Consider the following 20,434-nt stretch of genomic DNA (forward strand, 5'->3'; position numbering starts at 1 on the left):
CTGTCTGTCTAGAAGAGGCTACACGGGTCGCTGCATTCGTTTGAGCAAGCAAATTTTCTTTATCATCTGTCTGACTACGGTATGCTTCATAAGCGACGGCCCGCATATCTGAGTCCTGTGTGAAAAGAGGGGAGAGAATATCCAGGATTGCTATCATTAATTGAGCGGTGACACATATAAGGAGATTACAGACACCATTCTCCCTTTTGCTTGAGGGCTTGAGCAAAGGTGCTGGAACGCTACTATGTCATGGTATCGGTTACTGGGGGCGCGCATCTGCAGAAGATGCTGTTGCTTGGACCGACGGCTTTGCTTTCGATAGTACGGCAGGCCTCATCTCGACAGGACCTGCGGGGCCATCGAGGATAGTAGACGAGGTGGGTTCGAGGTGCATGGCACGGCAGAAGGCTTGGAATTGAGGACGCATTTCTGCTCGTGTCTTTGGGGTTAGGCTGCTGGAAAGAGTAGTGAGATGGATGTAGCGGTTTGTACGGATAAGATGCTTACACCATGGTATTTGACATTAGATGTACCGACTGGAATGGGGACTTGACGCCTTCAGAAAGGTGATGTAGATCTTGGTGTACAGCGTAGGCACCTTGAAACAGGCTTGTCAGATGAATAAGCTCCTTCGTACCTCCCGATCGCGATAGTCTGAGCAGTTGGACGTCATCCGGATTTCCTGTTTTCAGATGAGCGACGGAGTTATTTCAGAGTGTTAGGCCTAGAAAAGATTGGTTGATTCGTCGCCGATGAAGCCAAAATATGTGCGTATGACCAATCATAGAACTTAATTTTCAATACTCGATATTGTAGGAGCAGTAGGAGCTTACTATATTTGCAGCCTATGAATACCCACTCTCCCACTTAGCCTATCACTGTATGGTTTATATGTATGCCAAGGGAGACGATTCTAACATAGGCACATTACTTTTGCATTCGTCCTCGATCAATACCTCCACCGAATGACATGGATGGGTGCAAAGAGTTCCAACCACGGACGTCGCCATGCCGGTCGGTATACAAGCCAGATAGCAAGACATGAGCAACAATGACAAACACGATGACAGCGAACATACCACTATCTCTCAACACGCTGATAAAGTGGTTAATCTGATAAGCTTTCCATCGAAACAGACCTGCTTACAGGAAAGACAGAAAGACAGAGTGAGTTGGCGTGCAGCTTGCAAGCCATGGACTTTAGCCACACAATACCCCCAATCGCGTAGGGTAGCGACAAGGAGAGGGCCACAGATGAACACTCCGGTGTAATGACTCTCGGTACGATTATGGCTTGCGTCACCGCCATCCAGAAGGAGATTGTCCTCAATATCCACCTTCATATAAGAATGCTGCGTCTACGGAGGAGCTAGAAGCTACTGTTTCGGCACCTTCAAGGTGTATCAACGACAGTTATTTAGTGAATGTGGAGTTTCCCGGTTTCTAGTCAGTCTATTGAGGTAACGTCGACACACCAGAGTAGCCATCGAGCTAGGAAAGATTCCTTAAACGACCCTGGAAAACATTGACCGCTGGTAGGATATTTCCGTTTTTAGGCTTCCTCACATAATGGGGTGGGGATGGCGGTTCCAACGGAAAATGACCACATTCATATTTTTCTAGTGCTTCCGAGGATGCGCTTTTTCCCGTTTAATATGATGTCTCGGGTCCGGTCCGTTGAGATTTCCCAGCAGAGTCACCAAACCACTTGCTGTACAAAAGTATCTTCGCATCAGTCTATGCGAGCTACGTAAGAATTGAACCAACCGAAATTCATTCCTCTATGTCTGGGACAGTTCGCTTCCCCAACCAAGTGAACGTCCATAAGGGTCAACGGTGAGGTTTTCGTTGGCAGTTACTCCCACATTTATCAATCTAGATCAAGTCAGGATATTATTGAATGTGAAGGGGGAAAACTGCTCACTGGGGACATATAATGACCATCGACGGGGTTCGAGGACAGCCGTTGACCTATTCCACATAAGTATCCAACATCCGCAGAGTCACATCATCCATAAATACCATATTCCCTGACGTGTGTTGTACAGCATCTGGATCTTTATAGAAGGCTTGGTCGCCCTAACATCAGAGCTGGGTGCCGAGGATTGTATTCGCGCACTCACCGATGATAAGTTTCCCAAGAGTTCCAGTGTACGGAGGATTTGAATGAAGCACTGAGCATACATACTGGCGATTGTCGCAACATGCTGGATGCCTGGAAGGTATACAGTCCATCATGATTGCAGTCAACCCGCTGCACTGGCAGCGTCCGCTGTGCTGCTGACCAAGCCGCCCTTCGGCACGATCATCCGAGATCAAATTCTGCTTCGTCGGCAAAATTCCTTAACTCCTGTTAAAGCCGAAATTGAACCCGCTGTTACGGTTTATTCATTTTTCTTCGTTTTACTCAGCCTTATTACTCATATGCGATCACAATGGATGTGTTCCCACAGTACTATTATTAGTTTACCAATGTGTATTTAAGTAGAGCCTCAGCTGGACTAAACCCCAGCTTCGGCTAAGGTTTAATCTACCTAACATCGAACTCCGTCCTTCGTGACTATCTGTACCATCGACTTTCATCGCCTTTGACTTGCTAGAGTATCTTTCACCGAAGTGCAAGTGAAGATCCTAGTACGATCTAAGTCGATTAGAGTTAGTGGCTAACATTTAGCCGAAGCTCGTCCTACATTGCCCAACAACTCACCGTTGCCCAACATCCTTCTAATTCTTATAATCGCTGCAGTTGCCCTTTGGGTACTGCCACCTTTGGCCCTAGACCCGATAGCCTCGGTGCTAATCCGGGTAGCCATCACTATCGTTCTGTGTCGACTCTACATCCCGGCCCCACTACTTGCGGCCTACCTTGTAGGGCTGTACATTGAATTCTATCGCCCATACCCCACGCAAAACTGAATCTCTTCACCTCCCTTTTCCAAACCGCTTCATTACTGGCAGTCGTATTGCTGGTATTGACAAGCACGACCGAAACTGACGAGGTCTTGTTAATAACCGATTTCGATTACGAAGCCGATCTTAACTTGATCATCACTCTTCTCATTACACTCGCCACCCTCGCCATTCAACTTCTGGTAAACCACCTATCGTTGCATGGTTAAGAGGAGTCGTCGAACTCTAAAAAGAATAGACGTACGGACGGATGCCCTGGTCCGACGCCATTCCCGCCATCTTCGCGACTTTTATACTCTTTTTCTTATCCATCTCCTTGTACCATTTACTCCGCTGTTGCCATCAACAGAGAAGGGTTCGACCTCAACTTCCCTTCCATTACGTACCCAGCGCACCCGCATATCCTCCACAGGTGATCGATATCCCCGCAGCATCTCAACAAACCATACCCCGTCCTGCCTCACCCATTCCGCCGGAGGAATCCCTATATGGAGAGTCCCTCTATGGATCATCGCGACCCAGCTCGCGATCCTCAGAGTCGAGCACTGACTCCTACAGAAGCACTACCAACGAGTCAGTCGACTCAGTCGACATCACAGATACCAGGGGCGTATTCCTCGGCCGAGGAGACTCGCCCTTACCAGGCCTCTTCGACCAGTCTCCAGTCGAAGGCGAGTCAAGTACCCACAGAGGCAGAGGACAAGGCACCAGGGATCTGGTCGAGGGCGAAGAAAGCGCTGACACCGAGTTCGAAGGGGATGAGCTCACCGAGCTCGAAAGAATCAGACTCGAAGACCTCCTCGGTGACCTCTACCCGAACAAGGAGGAAGATGCAACCTATACCGGAGACAACTGGAGCGGAAGGTCTCAGACAAGGTGGACAGACATCGACTATGGAAGCGAGCGAAGGAGGTATATGGGGCGGCAAAAAGATGACTACGACGAAGATTCCGGAGAGCTTGGGCTTGGGGCCTCCGCCGCGTCTACCGCCGGTGCAGATGGAACAAGACCCGTTCTTCCTTGGCCAGCGAACAGAGGGCCTCCCGTCGGTTGGCATCCCGGCACCAGTTGGGTCTACGCCGACCCCAGGGAAGAAACTCCTGTGGCCCGAGTCCCGACCCCCCGGAGCCTCCTTGTCCCCGTCCGCAAAGAGGACGACGCGCCCACTCCTCCCATCACCAGGGCTGAACTGACGGATCAGCAGCTCTGGGCAGAGTTCCCTAACTACAGCTCGGAGGAGCTTGGAATGATTGCCGGCGCCGGAGACCTCGCCCCCGTCCCCCCTTTTACGCCGTCAGTCGCAGGTCGAGCATTCGCCGACCCCGTCCCTAGCAACCAGCGTCCATGGACGCTACTCTATACCACCCTCGTCAAGTCGCTCGAGTTCCCCATGAAATGCCTGGGTCACCGCAGAAATCGAGGCCAGAATGGACAGAGGAAGAGCGGCAGACCTACGCACTCGCCGCGCAGAGATCGCCACCCTCCTCGGGCCTGATGGATTCTATGACCTCCCCCTTGAACCTGATGCCACCTGTGCCGAGGTCGAAAACTGACAACGAGCCGCCGCCCTCCGATACTCTGGAATGGTCGAGCAAGCCGGCACCGACCTCGAGGCCCGAAGAAGGGCCTGGCAAGCCTATGAGTCAGAGATCACTGACCCCGACTCCAACATTGGGCGTTGGAAGCGAAACCAGGAGATCGACCGACTCGCCAGAGAGAGGGAGAAGGCCAAGGATGCCGAGTCGTCCGCCAAACAGTTCCCTCGAGGTCGAGGTGATGAGAGCGGTCCGGACGGTCCTGATGGACCCGGCGGCCCCAGTTCCAACAATCTTTAAAATTTTACCATGGCACGGACTCTACGAAATTATGATGGAAGACATGGAGCGGGACTCCCAGTGGCTCCTAACGGAGGCTGGGGAAGATTACCGTTATGTGAAGCGCATGGGGGACGTTTACCTCATGAAAAACATTCTGGAAGTCGAAACATGGCACCGAGCAGCCATAGTGTGGAACCAAGTACACCCCGACCCCGAAGCCATAAAGCCGGGGTGTGGGGCGTATAGACGCCCTCAACCGATGCCCAACCCGCTGGAAACTGAGGAGTTCTGGGCAGGCGCAGGACCTGAGGACCCTGATGATGCCTGGGAAGACCCTGGCGCAGGAACGTCCAGGAAGGGAAAAGAATCCACGGTGCCAAAACCACCGTTGCCACCGCCGCTGCCGCCAAAATACCCGGAAGGATATCCCCCGCCGGGCGACAATCCACATCTTCGATCATTGTCGCGACCGCCTAACCCACCAGTGCCACCCAGTGCGCCTCCGCCCCCGGATCCCATTCCCCCGTGGAACTTGGCCCCTGGCGCCGCAAACAACCCCTGGAACGATGTCAAACCAAAGTTGATCACTCAACCCGAGTACTTCTTTGGGGTGTCTTCGGACATCACTCGGTTCTTACACCACTGCGAGGTCTACTTTCAGGTATTCCCCCAGTACTATACGATGAACGATTAAGGGCAGAACCCTTATCGAATCACGTTCGCCCAGGGGTACTTACGAGGGGAAGCGCAACAGTGGTGGGTGGACCAATACTATAGGTACCGGACCCCGCAGGGTCACTGGCGGTTTCCTACCTGGGACGAATTTTCGCATGACCTGACAGTGCAATTCCGAGAAGTAGCGGAATTAACGATATGGAAGGCGGAGTGGAAGAGAGTACGGCAGTCTGAATTCAAGTCCGCGGTAGAATTCTTCATGAAGTTTGAGCGGCTAGCTCACAAATGCGAGGAATTCGGAGACGAGAAGCAGATGTTCGAGACCGTCGAAGCAGCAATAAGGCCGACGGTGCGGAAGACGGTTATGCATGGGGACAACGAGCGCCCCACAACCTACGCCCAATGGAAGGCACAAGTCCTTAGGATCGACGCCAACTACAGATATGATGTCACCCAAGGACTAGGCAGTAAGTCCTCCTCGAACCAAGGTGGTTCGGGTCGAGGCAATCAAAATCAATCAAAGGGAAGTGGGTCAAGTGGTGATAAGAAGGACGCCGGGGGGCAGATGGTGTAGTGGTTACCTCTGCTTGCTCGATTGTACCTCGTTCCATACAGAAAATATTTATTTTCGCACTCGCGAGTTCGAGCCCCCCACCCCCCAGAAAGTAACACTCTAGACACTTTCCGGGTTCTACCACTTCCGATATCCGAATCACGTGAAACGCAGCCTCCCTTTCTAAAACATGATCAAGTCACGCACATTACCCCCTCTAAAATCACACGACAAATCTTATCTCTCCTTGCCATTCTGGGCATCGGTTCGAGGCCCTTCCAGTGATCTTTCGAATAAGACAGGGAAACGGAGTCGCGTGCCGCAAGGCTGCCGCCTGGTTGGGACCCAGGTGTAACAAAATGGAGTGGTGACCCAAGCACACCCCGGCCCGGCACATCGCCCCCGCATCAATTGATCACACTGTGTTGGTGATCTTGGCCGAGTAAGGCAGGTCTGGGAAAGAGAGACCGGAGAAGGACTGGGATTGATGGAGTTTGGTGGGAAGTAGGACTAGGCCATGAGAAGGGTCTGGTGAAGAAACGACGGTGACGGATAGATTGCGGCCATTTCTCGGCAGAGGTCAGGATTTCCCAAAGTGGGAAAAGGTGGCAGTGCCCGAGTCGCACCAAGTTATCGAGGGCGAGGGATAATTTCATGCCATAACATAAGTGCACAGCTTGTTAAGCTGACTTAATCGATGACGTCATACACACAGTAACACAAGTAGCTAAATTGGACCATACGCATGCGTAACCAATATACTTAGGATTTTAAAAAAAAAAAAAAAAAAAAAAAAGAAGGACGCCACAGGAACAACGTATGGTGGGGCCGGACAGCCAATGGAAATTGACAAGCTCCGGTCCGATAAGCGGTGCTTCAAGTGCAGAAATACCGGGTGGAGCCGGGACCATAAATGCCCGACGGACAAGTCGAAATGGCTTCCCGTCAAACTCCCACCTCGCAAGAAGCCCAACGTCCAGCGCCTCCATCAATTACTCGCTGAAGCAGAGAAGGAAGAATTAGGAAAGGACACGAAGGTCGAGGAGGTCAAAGAAGAGAAGTCGTCAAAAGACGAGCCGGCGTTGAAATAAGCGATTCGACGGCGTCAGCAAAGGACTTAGTTTCTACTGGTACGCACTCATGTACTTCTAGTCGGACTTATACTACGTATGTAGGTACTCCGTATTATCAATATACCAACTTTTTTGCCGCGTTACCAGTTGAAGAAATTAAGGATGAAGAATCGCAAAACACCGACGGCGTAGGAGGGGATTCCCACCGCTCGACACAGTCTGCGTCGAGCAAAGAACCCTTAGGGGTTGGTCCACCTCTGACACCCCTGCCTGACCGAACAGGGAAAGTTCTGGAGCACCCAGCGAGCGCCTCAGGTCAGGACAAGATGGACGCCAGATGTGGTGGTCGTCGCCCCGGCAGGGAGAATCGGCCGACAACTCCGACGGAAGGGTCTTCTCCGCAAGAATGTCCGCGGGGCGGTTCCTCCGTCAGTAGCAGAAAAGCAGCTGAGGCTGGGAACCCAGGGGACCACCTACATTTAGTAGTGGCCTCATCCGCAAACAATGCTGACCCCCTGGGGGAGCCAATACGTGTGCGTCTGCCTCGAGTTTCCGAGAGTACCGCTGGCATTAGGAATGAGGATAAGTATCGGATAACCGTGGAGGTTACAACGCCGCGCACAAGTGCTCTTGGCCAGAGCCGAACACAGGGCAGCGAGCCCTCCTCCACCACTTCGACGGAAGGTGACCAAATGCCGCCGAGGGGCCTTCACGACCGGCCTGATGACCAACTGCCATCTCGAAGCAAGAAACCTTCTGTCTCGTTGGAAGAAGTCGAAGATGAGGAAGCTCACCTACAGTCCGACATACCGATTACCAAGCCCAAGGGGAAGTCTCTTGTGACCCCCGAACCAACGTCCGAGGTCCAGAAAGCAGTCCTCGACATGTACTACGAACCTTTCGGGACCCACTGGACTCGTCGAGCCCTACGCCTCGCTCGGGACGAATCCGCAGCATTCGCCACCTTGAAGCGGTGGGTACACCCTCGAAGGACGGGAGAAGTAACCATCGACTTATGGGACTCGCTCAGGGAACAACCGGAAATGGCTGTAGAGTCGCGAGAAAGGTGGAAGTGGATGGAAGACTTAAAGAAGCCCCCCATGTACATACGGGGATGGAAGGGGCGTAACGTGTCAATAAACGTGCAATTGGAAATGTTGGATACCCAAGAAAAACATACCGTAAAAGCTCTCGTGGACAGCGGAGCCACCGGCAGTTCCATAGACCGTGCCTGGGCCCAAGGGCACACCCTGAATCTCAAAAAGGCGGCCCGACCCGTTCCGGTTTATAATGCCGATGGCACCAGGAACAAGGGGGGTGACATTACCGAGTACGCCGAAGTACGATTACGAATCAGAGATCACGTGGAAAGAATCGAACTAGCCATGGTCGATTTAGGTACCACGCCCCTTTTCCTTGGGCATGATTGGTTACAGAGACACAACCCGCTCATCGACTGGGATACCGGAGCCGTTACCCTAGCCCGGTGCGCTTGTCGAAAAATCCCCTTTTCCCTACCAGATACAGATCCCTCATCCCGATGGGACGAGTACGAAGAAGGGGATACCATCTTGGTGATAGACTTCGAAGAAGCCTTTCACGTACGGGCAATGGGAACTAAGGCCAACGAGTTAGCCGCTCAAGCTAACGCCAAAAAGGTAGCCCAGTCCTTCGAAGAGATCGTACCGGAGGAGTATCGAGACTTTAAAGACGTATTCGATAAAGAAAATTTCGATGAATTACCCCCGCGAAAGCCATGGGACCACACCATTGAACTCATCCCCAATGCTAATGCCAACCTAGACTGTAAAGTCTACCCTCTCAATCCCACAGAACAGGAGGAGCTGGATAAGTTCCTAGACGAAAATCTATCCATGGGACGCATCCAAGCATCGAAATCCCCCATGGCTTTGCCATTCTTCTTCGTCAAAAAGAAGGACGGAAAGCTTCGCCCAGTCCAGGACTACAGGAAGCTCAACGAGATGACCATCAAGAACAGGTATCCACTGCCGCTCATCGGGGAGCTCATGGACCGGTTGAAGAAGGCAAAATACTTCACCAAGTTGGACGTGCGGTGGGGATACAATAACATCAGGATTAAGCAAGGAGACGAGTGGAAAGCCGCGTTTCGAACAAACCGAGGACTCTACGAGCCCCTGGTAATGTTCTTTGGACTTACCAACTCCCTGGCCACTTTCCAGTGGATGATGAATGACATTTTCAAAGATCTCATCTCCACCGGGGAAGTATCGGTCTACCTGGACGACATTCTCATCGCCTCCAGGACTAAGGAGCACCACAGACAAATTGTGTGAAAGGTGTTAAAGATCCTTCGAGACAACAAGCTGTTCCTCAAAGCCGAGAAGTGCGAGTTCGAAGTGGAGGAAACCGAGTACTTAGGAGTACTCATCAGTGAGGGAAAAATTTGCATGGACCCTGTGAAAATTGCGGGCCTGTTAGACTGGCCAGTTCCATCCAAGAAACAAGAACTGCAGTCGTTCCTAGGGTTCTGCAATTTCTATCGACGGTTCATTCGTGACTACAGCAAACACGTCAGACCCCTGACCGTGTTGACGGGAAAGGTGGAATGGAAGTGGGGGGAAGCCCAACACAAGGCATTTGACAAGCTGAAAGAACTCTTCCGTGAGGATGTGGTCTTGGCTATACCGTTGGATGAGGGGAGGTTCCGGGTGGAAGCGGATTCCAGCGAAGGGGCGATCGGAGCGGTCCTGTCCCAATGGCAAGAAGAAAAATGGCGACCCGTGGCCTTTCTCTCTAAGGCCCTGTCCATCACGGAACGTAACTACGAAATTTACGACAAAGAACTCCTTGCCATTATGATTGCGCTGGAGGAGTGGCGCCAGTACCTCATGGGCGCACGAGAGGACTTCGAGATTTGGATGGACCACTCGAACCTCCAATACTTCTGAAAACCTCAGAAGCTCAACCGGCGGCAGGCCCGATGGGTAACAGAGCTGGCGGAATATCAATTCACGCTACACCACAAACCGGGGGCCCAAAATCGGAAAGCGGACTTACTGTCCAGGAGGGTGGACCACGATCAAGGGAAGGAAGACAACAAGGATGTGACGGTATTAAAACCGGCTCACTTCCGAGCCCTGATCATGCCGACCAAGGAAGAATTGCACGAAAAGGTCAGACTAGCTACTCATGACCCCCATAAATGGGACCGAGGCATCTCCGACTCCCTCAATCATGAAAAGGGGGTCTCAAAGGATCAAGAGCTACTGTGGTATGAGGGACGTATCTATGTCCCCATGGATCGAAGGCTACGGGGAGAAATCATCGCCCTACGGCACGATCACGTTACCGCAGGGCATCCCGGGATAGAAAAAACGAAAGAGCTTGTCCTACGGGATTACTGGTGGCCCCGCATGCATCGGGAAATAGAGGCATACGTCAAGGGGTGTGAGGTCTGTCAATGCACTAAAGCAGACCGCCGACCGAAGAAGACCCCCCTTCATCCAAACGAAGTACCTACTAGGCCTTGGACACACATTTCGGTCGATATGATCACCAAGCTACCCAACTCCAGAGGGTTCGATTCCATCTTGGTTATAGTTGACAGGTTCTCGAAAACCATCATCCCGATTGCATGCACGGAGGAGCTTACGTCTCTTGGCTTTGCCAAAATCCTACGGGACCACATTTACGTGCCGTATGGAGTAATGCCAGAGAAGGTTATTTCGGACCGAGGCGCAATTTTTGTATCCAAATTCATGAAGGAGTTTTACCGCCTCATTCAAGTCACGGGCAACCCTTCCACTGCATATCATCCCCAGACTGATGGGCAAACGGAACGGGTTAATCAAGAGATTGAAAAATATCTCAAGATGTTCGTGAACTACCGTCAAGATGACTGGAGCAAGTGGCTGCCGTTAGCGGCCTTCACGCATAACAACCGGAGTCATTCAGCGACGGGCTTCTCCCCGTACAAAGTAGTCTTCGGAAGAGACGGAGAAGTTATTAAAACCGCGCAGCGACCTGACACCGTTCCCGCCGCATCGAAACTGGTCGAAGGTATCAAGGAGATACAGGAGAAAACGAAAGCATCACTAGAACGTGCCGCGGAGTCGATGAAGAGGGCCTATGACAAACACAAAGGCGAGGCCATAGCATACCAGGAAGGCGATAAGGTTTGGCTGGATTCCACCAATCTGCACCTCCCGCGTCCAACCAAAAAACTTGGAGATCGACGCATCGGACCCTTCACCATTGTGGCCAAAAAGGGGGCCTCCTCCTACGAACTCAAACTCCCGGTAGGATGGAAGATCCATAATTGATTCAATGAGTCCCTCTTAACGCCGTACCATGCCCCAGAATTTCCCAATCAGCCGCACCCGGAGAGACCACCTCCAGAGTTGATCGATGAGGAGGAGGAATACGAAATTGAAGAGATTGTGGGAGAAAGAGATAAGGTCATCAGTCGGGGATGAACCCGTCGAACCATCACCGAATACTTAGTCAAGTGGAAAGGCTACCTGACAGAAGAAAATTCCTGGGTGAAACGTTCGGATATGGCCAATGCCGAGGAACTCGTGAATGACTACGAGACCCACATTCAAAAGATCGTCTGGACGGTAGACAACAAGGGAAAAACGGTCGGGATCGACGATAAAATACCCCGCAACTTACCGATCAAGTATCATGATCCTGACACCCCGTGTATGACCAACATAATCACAGTACCCTCCTCACAGTGTTCGGCAGTAGCACATTCAGAGGAGATTGATCGAATCGTCGACAAACTCCCCAGTCCCTCTGAAGCTGCGGAATACTGGCAACGAACATTCAAACCGGAGTTGGAAAAGGGATTTATCGAAGCCAAATGGCCAAAAGTCACCACAGACGAAGCAGACGGGATACCAGTCATCGACGAGGAGAACGATAACGAAGAGGAGGTAAACCTTCAAAATCTCCAACGCATCCATGAGAACTGGAACGTGGACGATGAAAAAGAGGACGAAGACGATGACGACGAACCATCGTCCTTTTACTCTGAATCACGACGCTCAACCTCAAACAGTGATGAGTGGGAGTCTGATGACTCATTCGGGACGAACGAGTCTTAGGGAGGGGGTAATGTTACGGTTTATTCATTTTTCTTCGTTTTACTCAGCCTTATTACTCATATGCGATCACAACGGACGTGTTCCCACAGTACTATTATTAGTTTACCAACGTGTATTTAAGTAGAGCCTCAGCTGGACTAAACCCCAGCTTCGGCTAAGGTTTAATCTACCTAACATCGAACTCCGTCCTTCGTGACTATCTGTACCATCGACTTTCGTCGCCTTTGACTTGCTAGAGTATCTTTCACCGAAGTGCAAGTGAAGATCCTAGTACGATCTAAGTCGATTAGAGTTAGTGGCTAACACCCGCTTCGGTTTTATCTGGAGTTAACTCGCAGCGCCAGCAGGTAACGTCGAGCATTGAGAATATTTTGTGTACTCATATTCTAACAGGAATTCTTCTGTACACTTCATAGTGTGCATGTCATAATTAATGCTAATGATTTCATATGTTGAGGTTGATTCATTGTTCTTTTCTGTTGTGGGAGCATCTGTTAACGTCCTAGAGGCAGTATCCACTGCTCGGCATCGGCACGAAGGCCAACTTGGCAACACGCCACCAGAACGAAAGGAGCATCGAGAACTATGCAGGCGAGGTCTCCGAATGCGCAACAAAACGGCTTCGTTTGCAGCAAGGGTCTGTTAGTTATTCTCTGACTACAACCTTGCTTGGAAAGCCGCCTCTGGAGAACGGAAGTCTGTGGAGGGTAAAATGCCAGGTGCATCGTTGATATCCTTCTCGGATTCGTGTGCTCATGTCATGTCTAGAGAGGTTGTGAAGATCAGATAGTTGTGTGGCTGACGAGCGCCAACGCGTTGAAGGATATCCTGCTCTCCGCCTTCGCCATTTCCACGGCTCGGACCTGGGTTTATATCCAGATTCAACCGCCAGGTTTATCGACGATCAAAGCATTCCTAGCCTCTTCGGCCGCTATTATTCAGTCTTATGATGCCCCACTTCTAGAAGAAATGCCTTTCGAAGAACAAGCGCGAACCTTGGAAATGCGAGACGATAAGGCTCTTCAGGTATATGACTGGGTCGTCGTCACAGAAGGTATCTATGCGGGGGATCTAGGATGTCTAGTAGCTTCGTATGAATGGGGATGGGATGTCCTGGTGATACCATGGCTCCTTCCACACGAGTCGCAAGACGTTCGCCAGAGAGGAATGGTGACCGTACCAAATTTGCTTACTCCTGACCTCAATTCGAAGCTTGAGGTAGACCGAGGACTTATAGTACTGGAATGTCCGCATCAAGGGGTCTTGCGTGCCACTGCTGCCCCATTGGAAATTCTCGCTCTTTTTCAGCAAAGTGAACACCCATCTGTTATTGCTGCGCAGCCCCAGGCACCGTGTCCCACCGAATGGTGCTTTGAAGTTGGCGAATTAGTCGCAATCAGCGACGCTGCAATGCACCCGTGTATCGGACATATTTTTCAGATCAATAATAATGACTTGGACATTAACCTGGACAATGACTCTGGTATACATCACTGCCCTTACATTTTTGTTTGCAAAATCTTTGTCGTTGGGGACTACGTCCGTTGGGTTGATACCGGTCGAGAAGGAGTTGTTCAACATGCTGATCAATTTCATATCACGGTCGTCCAGCTCTATGAGGACGGCCACCATGAGGTATGTCCTTCCTTTTCCTTCTAGAATGCTTTTGAACGAACTGGTCTAGGAGTTTGAATGCGCTAAAAATTCCGTTATTAAGGCACTTCCACCTAAACTCGATCCTTTAGTATCTACGATAGGTGCACCATTCTTACCACCCCCGTCGCTTCCGCTGCCACCTTCACAAAGCTATGAGCATTTCGAACACTGGACACATGATCATCGTCTTGTGGGCCGTGAATTTCGCGTACGCATTGGAGGAAAGGCAAAGGTTGTCATGTTGCAGAAGGGCACGAATGACCACGGAGCTCAGGCATACATTAGAAGAGGGAAGCGAAAGCTTGAACTGCTAGCCGACCACAAACTAATTGAAGCGATGCATCCAGCCAACCCTCGAAACTATGAGCGCTGGATTGTTATTAGAGGCGAGCACACGGGAAAGTATGTTCAGGCCATTCGGTATGACAGGGCTGACAAAACGAAGGGATCGCTTCAATGGACTGTTGCCATCATTGAACCAATACTAGGGGAGTTGGACAAGCTGACTGGAGAAAACCTAGAATTGGACTCTGCATCCCTCTGTTTGGAAGCTGAGAGCGATGCGTCAAAATGGAGGAATATGAAATTTAGTCGGAATCTTCGGGAGGAGGCTCGTTGTTAGTCAAGAAACATCCTTGAACTAGTTGTCACCTTGAGGTCGGAGGAAACTTTACTACCAGTGTCTCTCCGTTCAGTTTGTCTTCGTTTTCCGACGCGGATATTGATGCCTTATACATGCATTAGATCTAAGTATACCTCAGACCTCTTGTTATAATAGATGTAGTAGGCAGTTGAAATTTCGACATTTCTTCGCGAACCTCGGAATTAATATATTACAGGTCTGCTCAGTGCTAGTACGAATAAGTGATACTACAGTTTAGACCGTAAAATTTAGAATACGATGTCAAAGTGAAGGAATTAGGACAAGCTCAGATGTCCGTAAGAGAATCTGAAACAGTACAGTAAGCCACCCTCCCGATGCGTGTATTGACACCGCCACGTAGAACTTTCTTGTCACGTGTTCTTCCAACAACAATGACAAGTAGATAATCAGGAAAGACGGAAGTATGGATGGCAAGGAGTATTTGGTCCAAGGCATTCTTCTCTAGCCCGTACATCTGCAGAGTCAGAGTATGGCCCTTGATGAAAGGTACACATGACGATAGGGCATCCTGAAGAACAATCACAATCAGTACATGGCGGGATATTATTGACTGTGACCCACCAGAATGTCTTTGACGGTTTTGAAGGCCTCAAGTTCGAGATACAACTGCTTTATAAACGCAACCTGAGGGGGAGTTGTCTCATACAAAGCCTGGTAATCAAATTTCTGCGGGAGAGGCAAGGCCAGATGTACAGCGGTCTCGGGAGGGAAAGAGGCCGGAAACATCGACTGGAGAAAGACACTTGGCGATAATGATGTCTCGACACTCAGAACCAGTTGTACATAACGGATATCGGTGAAAGTCAACACCTTCAACATAGAAACTAGGTCTGGACAGGTAGGAAGGTGCTGTATGCCGGACTTGTGGCCCTGCAAACTGTACCTGGAATCACCATCATCATGAACGATAGTAGCTCTGATCGTATTTAGGTGTCTGAGCGAAGCGTGATGCTTGATTATCGCTCTGACAACGTGGGCGGGAATGGCAATCTCAAGCCAAACCTGCGATAGATTATCGAGACGCAAGTCCGTCAAGAATTCCCATTCTTCTGGACGACGAGAGGATAAGCACAGGCGTAGGGAGCGTAGGTTAGAAGACGAAATGATCATTGCGTCGCACAAAAATGATCCGCAATCTAGAACCTCTAAATCATGGACAAGTGGAAGAGATGGGACCGCGAAGAGAGGCAATGAAGGTCGATGATCCGGTCGCATCATAGAATAGATATGAATGGTGGGTGAGGCCAGCTGATGGATGAGTGAGAAAAAGAGCTCGAGGGATGATCTATCAAGTTCGGATACGCGGCATGGGAAGAAATTAAGGAACAAGGTGGTGAAAAGGCATGGAGTGTGACCGGCGGTTATGCAGGATAAGAACTGGATAGAAGACTTGAGATCTTCCTGATGGCGAACTGTGAAGGCCAACCGGACAATGAATGTCAAGTCACGCCCCTGATTCGACGAAAGCCAGAGCTTGGCAGCACGATAGGTTTCGACATTGATGTCGAGACAGCCAGGTAGATACCACATGCTTCCACACTGGGTGAGGATGCAGGCGATAATTTCCAAAAACTGTTTAGACGTGGTAACGATTGCCAATAAATCACGGCTCGGGAGGTATGAGAGTATCTCTAGTTGAAGCTCATTGGGAATACCAATGAGTCGTGCTGATTTAGACGCGAGTGACCACCGTCGACCCATGTACATAGTGTATATGTGTCAAAGCATATGCATGAGTGCTGGCGTTAGGAATGGGAAGGGAGTGGATGAGGTTGGGAGAAGAATGCGTGTTTTTATAGCATGTGTGAACAAAGGAGGATGATCCATTTGCAAGTACAAAGGGGATTCCTGTTGGCACGGTCTGACCCTCCGGCAGGCATGACTTCGGCATGCAAGGATGCCCAGTTTTCTGCCGTGAACCTCCACACTCTGACCATGACCTTGCACGCACGCTGGGGGTGCACTTTTTTCAGTTTCGCCATTTGCATTTGACGACACGTTACGGGCTGCCAGAGAGTCGTATCATTGGCGCCATGACGTATACCGTATTGTTGGAGAGTGAAATAAGGACGTTGGTGCAGGCTGAAACCCAGTCAGAACAACCTGGGTTTTGAAGTAGAAGTTGAATAGTTCACCGAGGTGAGAGCCAACATACCCCAAATGTCGCTGCAACTGTTCTGCTAGTGACTTCCATATGACAATACAATTTTCGATGTTGAAGTCCTAAGTTAATTGGCCTAGATGCGTTGTAAGGATAGTATTGAATACGAAGTCGGAAACACCGCCCACTGGGACCGAAAATGACAGAATTCCAAGACAACCGTCGACCGATTCAACCAGCGTCACTTCTCCCATACTACTATGTCCCCCGGAGCGTCTTGTACAGCATCCGATTTTTCCAAGAGGCTTGGTCTGCCGACCAGCAGAGACTGAGTACCAAGGACCGTATTCGCGTGCTTGCCCCGGGCCATGATAAGTTTCCCTTGCAGACAGACCTATGTAAGTGGGTTTGCAACGAAGAAAAATGTGACAATACAGTAGCATATGCACTGGCGATGTCGTTGGACGCCCTAAATATCTGCTACACAACCATCAGCAACGGTTCGGAGCAGGCTGAGGTGGTAGGTGGGAGTTTACCGGACAAATCCCGATGGGGCACTCTGCCGAGCGACCCAGGTGCTGACAAAGCCCTGCTTGCACAATGAAATCAAATTGCCGACTGCCACGTCGGCATAGTACGTCACCCGCTGCAGTGCACGCTGTGGAAAGCGATATCGGATATCCCTATAGTATGGCTCAAAATCGGTACCCAAGCTGGTCATTTCTGGCACCTACTCAGCAGAATTCTAGAGATCTGTGTCGTGCAGTAAAAGAGGGTAAAAGGCATGATTATCATACTTAGGATTTACTATAGCACTTTTATAAAAGCGTTCATGCACCGCTATAGTACGTGCACGCAGAGGCGCATGACAAAGCTAATCACTTACTTACCAAGTTTTCCCATTCCATTCCAAATGCCCTCATGCCTTGAGTAGTGTTTCCAACTCCCTATTCAGTATTATCCTTACCGGAGCATCTAGGCCGATTTACTGAAGACTTCGAGGTCGAAAATTGTACTGCCTTACAGAATCCACTAGCAGAGTAACACCTGACCGTTGTTGCCGGCTCTAACCACAGTGAGTCATTCAACTTCAACTTCTTCAGCTGCTCACTGGCTCTACTGGCAGGCGCCAAGTCAACATTACAGCCCATACCACTCTCTCAAGGCCTGTGTCACCATAATACACAGGGACCAGGTACTTTTGATCCAAAATCAACTTCTGCTACTCAATGCTCATAAACAGGATCCATTTCGACGGAATGTATTGCAGTGACAAATATACGACATTCACTTAGGCGAGGAAGCGAGCTAGACCACTCAACCATCCAAGATAGGGAGAAATGGCTTATGATATGTTCAAAGCCTACGTAGCTCTCATGCACTGAAGTGAAGATGCCTTTATACAGCGAATAGTTCACGACTCTGCTGAGAATACCCCAATATTCAAAGCGGACCTGATCCTGATCTTCAAGGGGCAACAGTGCATCTCCGGAGCTCATTATTTTAATTGCAGACGTACGATAACGATGTCCATGGAATGGCAAATTTTTCATCCCCCATCGAATGTGACCTTCTGCAACTGCTATAGGAATGGTGCCGATTATAACTCAAGGGCATAGTCGACACGGGTCCGGATCAAAAGTTTAGATGATAAGATACATGCAATCGCGGTAAAGAGCTACGTTAGTCCCACGTCCGGGGCTTCTTTCCTAACGCTCCCATAAAAGTTTCAAAAGTAAGAATACCGCCCAAGGTCTCCTGATCAAGCGGCTGTATCCTATCCTTTCGTTTTTCCAGCTGCGTGTCATAAGCATCAGAAAACAGCACTCTCAGAGGGAAGATCCACTCATCCCATAAGGGGATGAAATCCTTAGTGAAGCGAGACTTGATATGATTCAGTCATTCATCATTACGCCATAACTGTGCCTTGTAGTCATGCGCATGGGTTAAATCTGCTTCGGATCTAATGTCCCAATCTGCAAACAATCCATCGGTTGGTTTTTCTTTGTGAGTTTGAATGTCGAAATATACCCCAGCCCACAAGAGAACGTAGAAAAATGATTCGAGGTCATGACGGTAGCGACAAGGTGTTTTAACGGAAGCGTCCAACAAGTCCACGGCCATAAATAGATCCTTCCAAGGGCGATGCGAGGCCCCAGATAAGATCTCTTCGCCCACGTCATCTACGCGGGAAGACTCATCAAAGCTGTGGAGGGTGCCTACAACGCCAAAGTCTTTGTGGCGATAAAACATGACATTTTTTGAACTGATGTCACCGTGAAGTACCCTGCCTTGGACAAACACTCTATGATGGCCTTTGCAAAAAAATAAATTAGCTTATCATGACGAAATTTCAAAAAGGCATCGAACTCACACTCGAAGATATCCAGGAATGCTGTTTTAAATTCTTCAAGAGAATCAACCATCCACAGCTCAAAGCAGCGTTCAGCGACGGTGACCGTCAGATTGCGCATCTCTACTATCTTCTTGTCCAACTGGATACCCATCTTGAAGCGAGGAAGGTGAAGATCTCTTTCAGAGTCGTAGACTCGATGAAAGGAAAGGCGGGGCAGATGATTCCGCAGCTCTGGAGCGGCACGAAGGATTTCATTGATCAAATCGATTTCGAGGCTTTGGTCAGGGTCCGGCCATTGGAATTTCAGCACCATCTCTCTTCGGCGCACTCCATGGCATGAAGGACGAACGGGAAGGGTATATGTGCGTCTCCCCTGCATTTGTCGAGCAACGAACAAGGGATTACCGGTTACAATGAAGTTGCACGGTACACCGTTGTTATCCGTAAATCCGAGCCGCTGTCCCTCCCATACCCAAGCACGTCCACTTCGTGGTGCCGGCCCTGCCGTAAATGGGTTGAAACCCATCTGCACCGAATTGCATCTATTTATGGAGTGCATTACGAGAATAAGGCATGACGGATCCTCTAGAAAGTTAAAAGGAATGGAGCGTAATGCACCCATGGAATCGTAGTACCACAAGGTGATGTCGTAGTTGTTCACCGAAAGAGCGGTCACAAACATACGATAGTTAGCTAGAAAGCATTCGAGCACATATGTACCGAGTTGGGCGTCTTTCATCGTGTAGTGGTTACATGTTGACCTCTCGCAGGATACCGCCTTTTTTCCTTCCGAAGGCGGTTTGGTTTTCGCCATCTCCACAGGGAACAGTGTAACACCCCAGAGTTTGTGTCGTTTTATGCGATCATTTTCTGACTTTGCGGTATGACCAAGGGATCGTACATACGCCAACTTTGGGTTTGAACTTGAGTGTAGTTGATTCAGAAAGACGCTGAAGGATGTCCTCGCAGATGATTTGGAACTGAGCGTACAGTTCGGGTTCCGTATGATCACCAAGAAGGATGTCGTCATATTTTTCCAAAGCCGATTCATTCAACTTCCAGTTCCGCGTGTGGTGTAGAACCTTAGCGACTTCATCCTCTTTTAATCCCCAAATGTGCTGAACCCATTGGCTGACATCCAGACTTTGGTCCGAGAACGTGCATGGGCCTAAGGAGACCTGGAGCTGATGCTGGCATTCGGAGGCGGACGGTGTTACGCGGGTATGTCCTCTCAGAGTGGCATCCATGTCTGTAGGTCTGTGTATTAGCCGATGCTGCCTGGAGTCACAAAGACTAAGAACTCATACACACTAGACAATTGAAAGTTCTCGTTACGGTGAGGACTAGAGTGAGGGTATCTGTAGATGTTCTGATAGAGCCTTTCACTCTATGAAGGGGTGTCTAACAGTATTTCAGGAATTCACAAAATCACGCAGCTTCGAAAATGATGACGATGCGTCGAAGCTTACAGTATTGCCAATTTGTGGACACAATCAAACTTTTATATCCGATTTGGCTGTATAGCAGGCGAATTCT

At 49.9% G+C, this 20,434-nt stretch overlaps 4 protein-coding genes across 4 annotated transcripts; 1 reads left to right on the forward strand and 3 right to left on the reverse strand.

Annotated features, from left to right (window-relative positions):
- Positions 1–259: 259 nt before the first annotated feature.
- EV420DRAFT_1640966 (uncharacterized protein) lies at positions 260–1,343 on the reverse strand (the record flags this gene model as incomplete). The annotated part of the gene is made up of 4 exons (XM_060477170.1): positions 260–455; positions 508–682; positions 957–1,139; positions 1,211–1,343. 4 exons carry the CDS (start codon positions 1,341–1,343, stop codon positions 260–262), a joined length of 687 nt encoding a protein of 228 aa, XP_060332460.1.
- An 11,217-nt stretch (positions 1,344–12,560) lies between these two features.
- EV420DRAFT_1640971 (uncharacterized protein) lies at positions 12,561–14,399 on the forward strand (the record flags this gene model as incomplete). Its single annotated transcript, XM_060477171.1, has 4 exons — positions 12,561–12,758; positions 12,799–12,840; positions 12,890–13,756; positions 13,806–14,399. The coding sequence occupies 4 exons, from the start codon at positions 12,561–12,563 to the stop codon at positions 14,397–14,399; spliced, it is 1,701 nt and encodes a 566-aa protein (XP_060332461.1).
- A 307-nt stretch (positions 14,400–14,706) lies between these two features.
- EV420DRAFT_1478207 (uncharacterized protein) lies at positions 14,707–16,148 on the reverse strand (the record flags this gene model as incomplete). Its single annotated transcript, XM_060469467.1, has 2 exons — positions 14,707–14,949; positions 15,003–16,148. 2 exons carry the CDS (start codon positions 16,146–16,148, stop codon positions 14,707–14,709), a joined length of 1,389 nt encoding a protein of 462 aa, XP_060332462.1.
- A 2,293-nt stretch (positions 16,149–18,441) lies between these two features.
- On the reverse strand, positions 18,442–20,145 carry EV420DRAFT_1478209 (uncharacterized protein; the record flags this gene model as incomplete). The annotated part of the gene is made up of 3 exons (XM_060469468.1): positions 18,442–18,857; positions 18,917–19,772; positions 19,804–20,145. 3 exons carry the CDS (start codon positions 20,143–20,145, stop codon positions 18,442–18,444), a joined length of 1,614 nt encoding a protein of 537 aa, XP_060332463.1.
- Positions 20,146–20,434: the final 289 nt, after the last annotated feature.

The sequence above is a fragment of the Desarmillaria tabescens genome, assembly GCF_030435595.1.
Source record: "Desarmillaria tabescens strain CCBAS 213 chromosome Unknown EV420scaffold_12, whole genome shotgun sequence".
Lineage (NCBI taxonomy): Eukaryota > Fungi > Basidiomycota > Agaricomycetes > Agaricales > Physalacriaceae > Desarmillaria > Desarmillaria tabescens.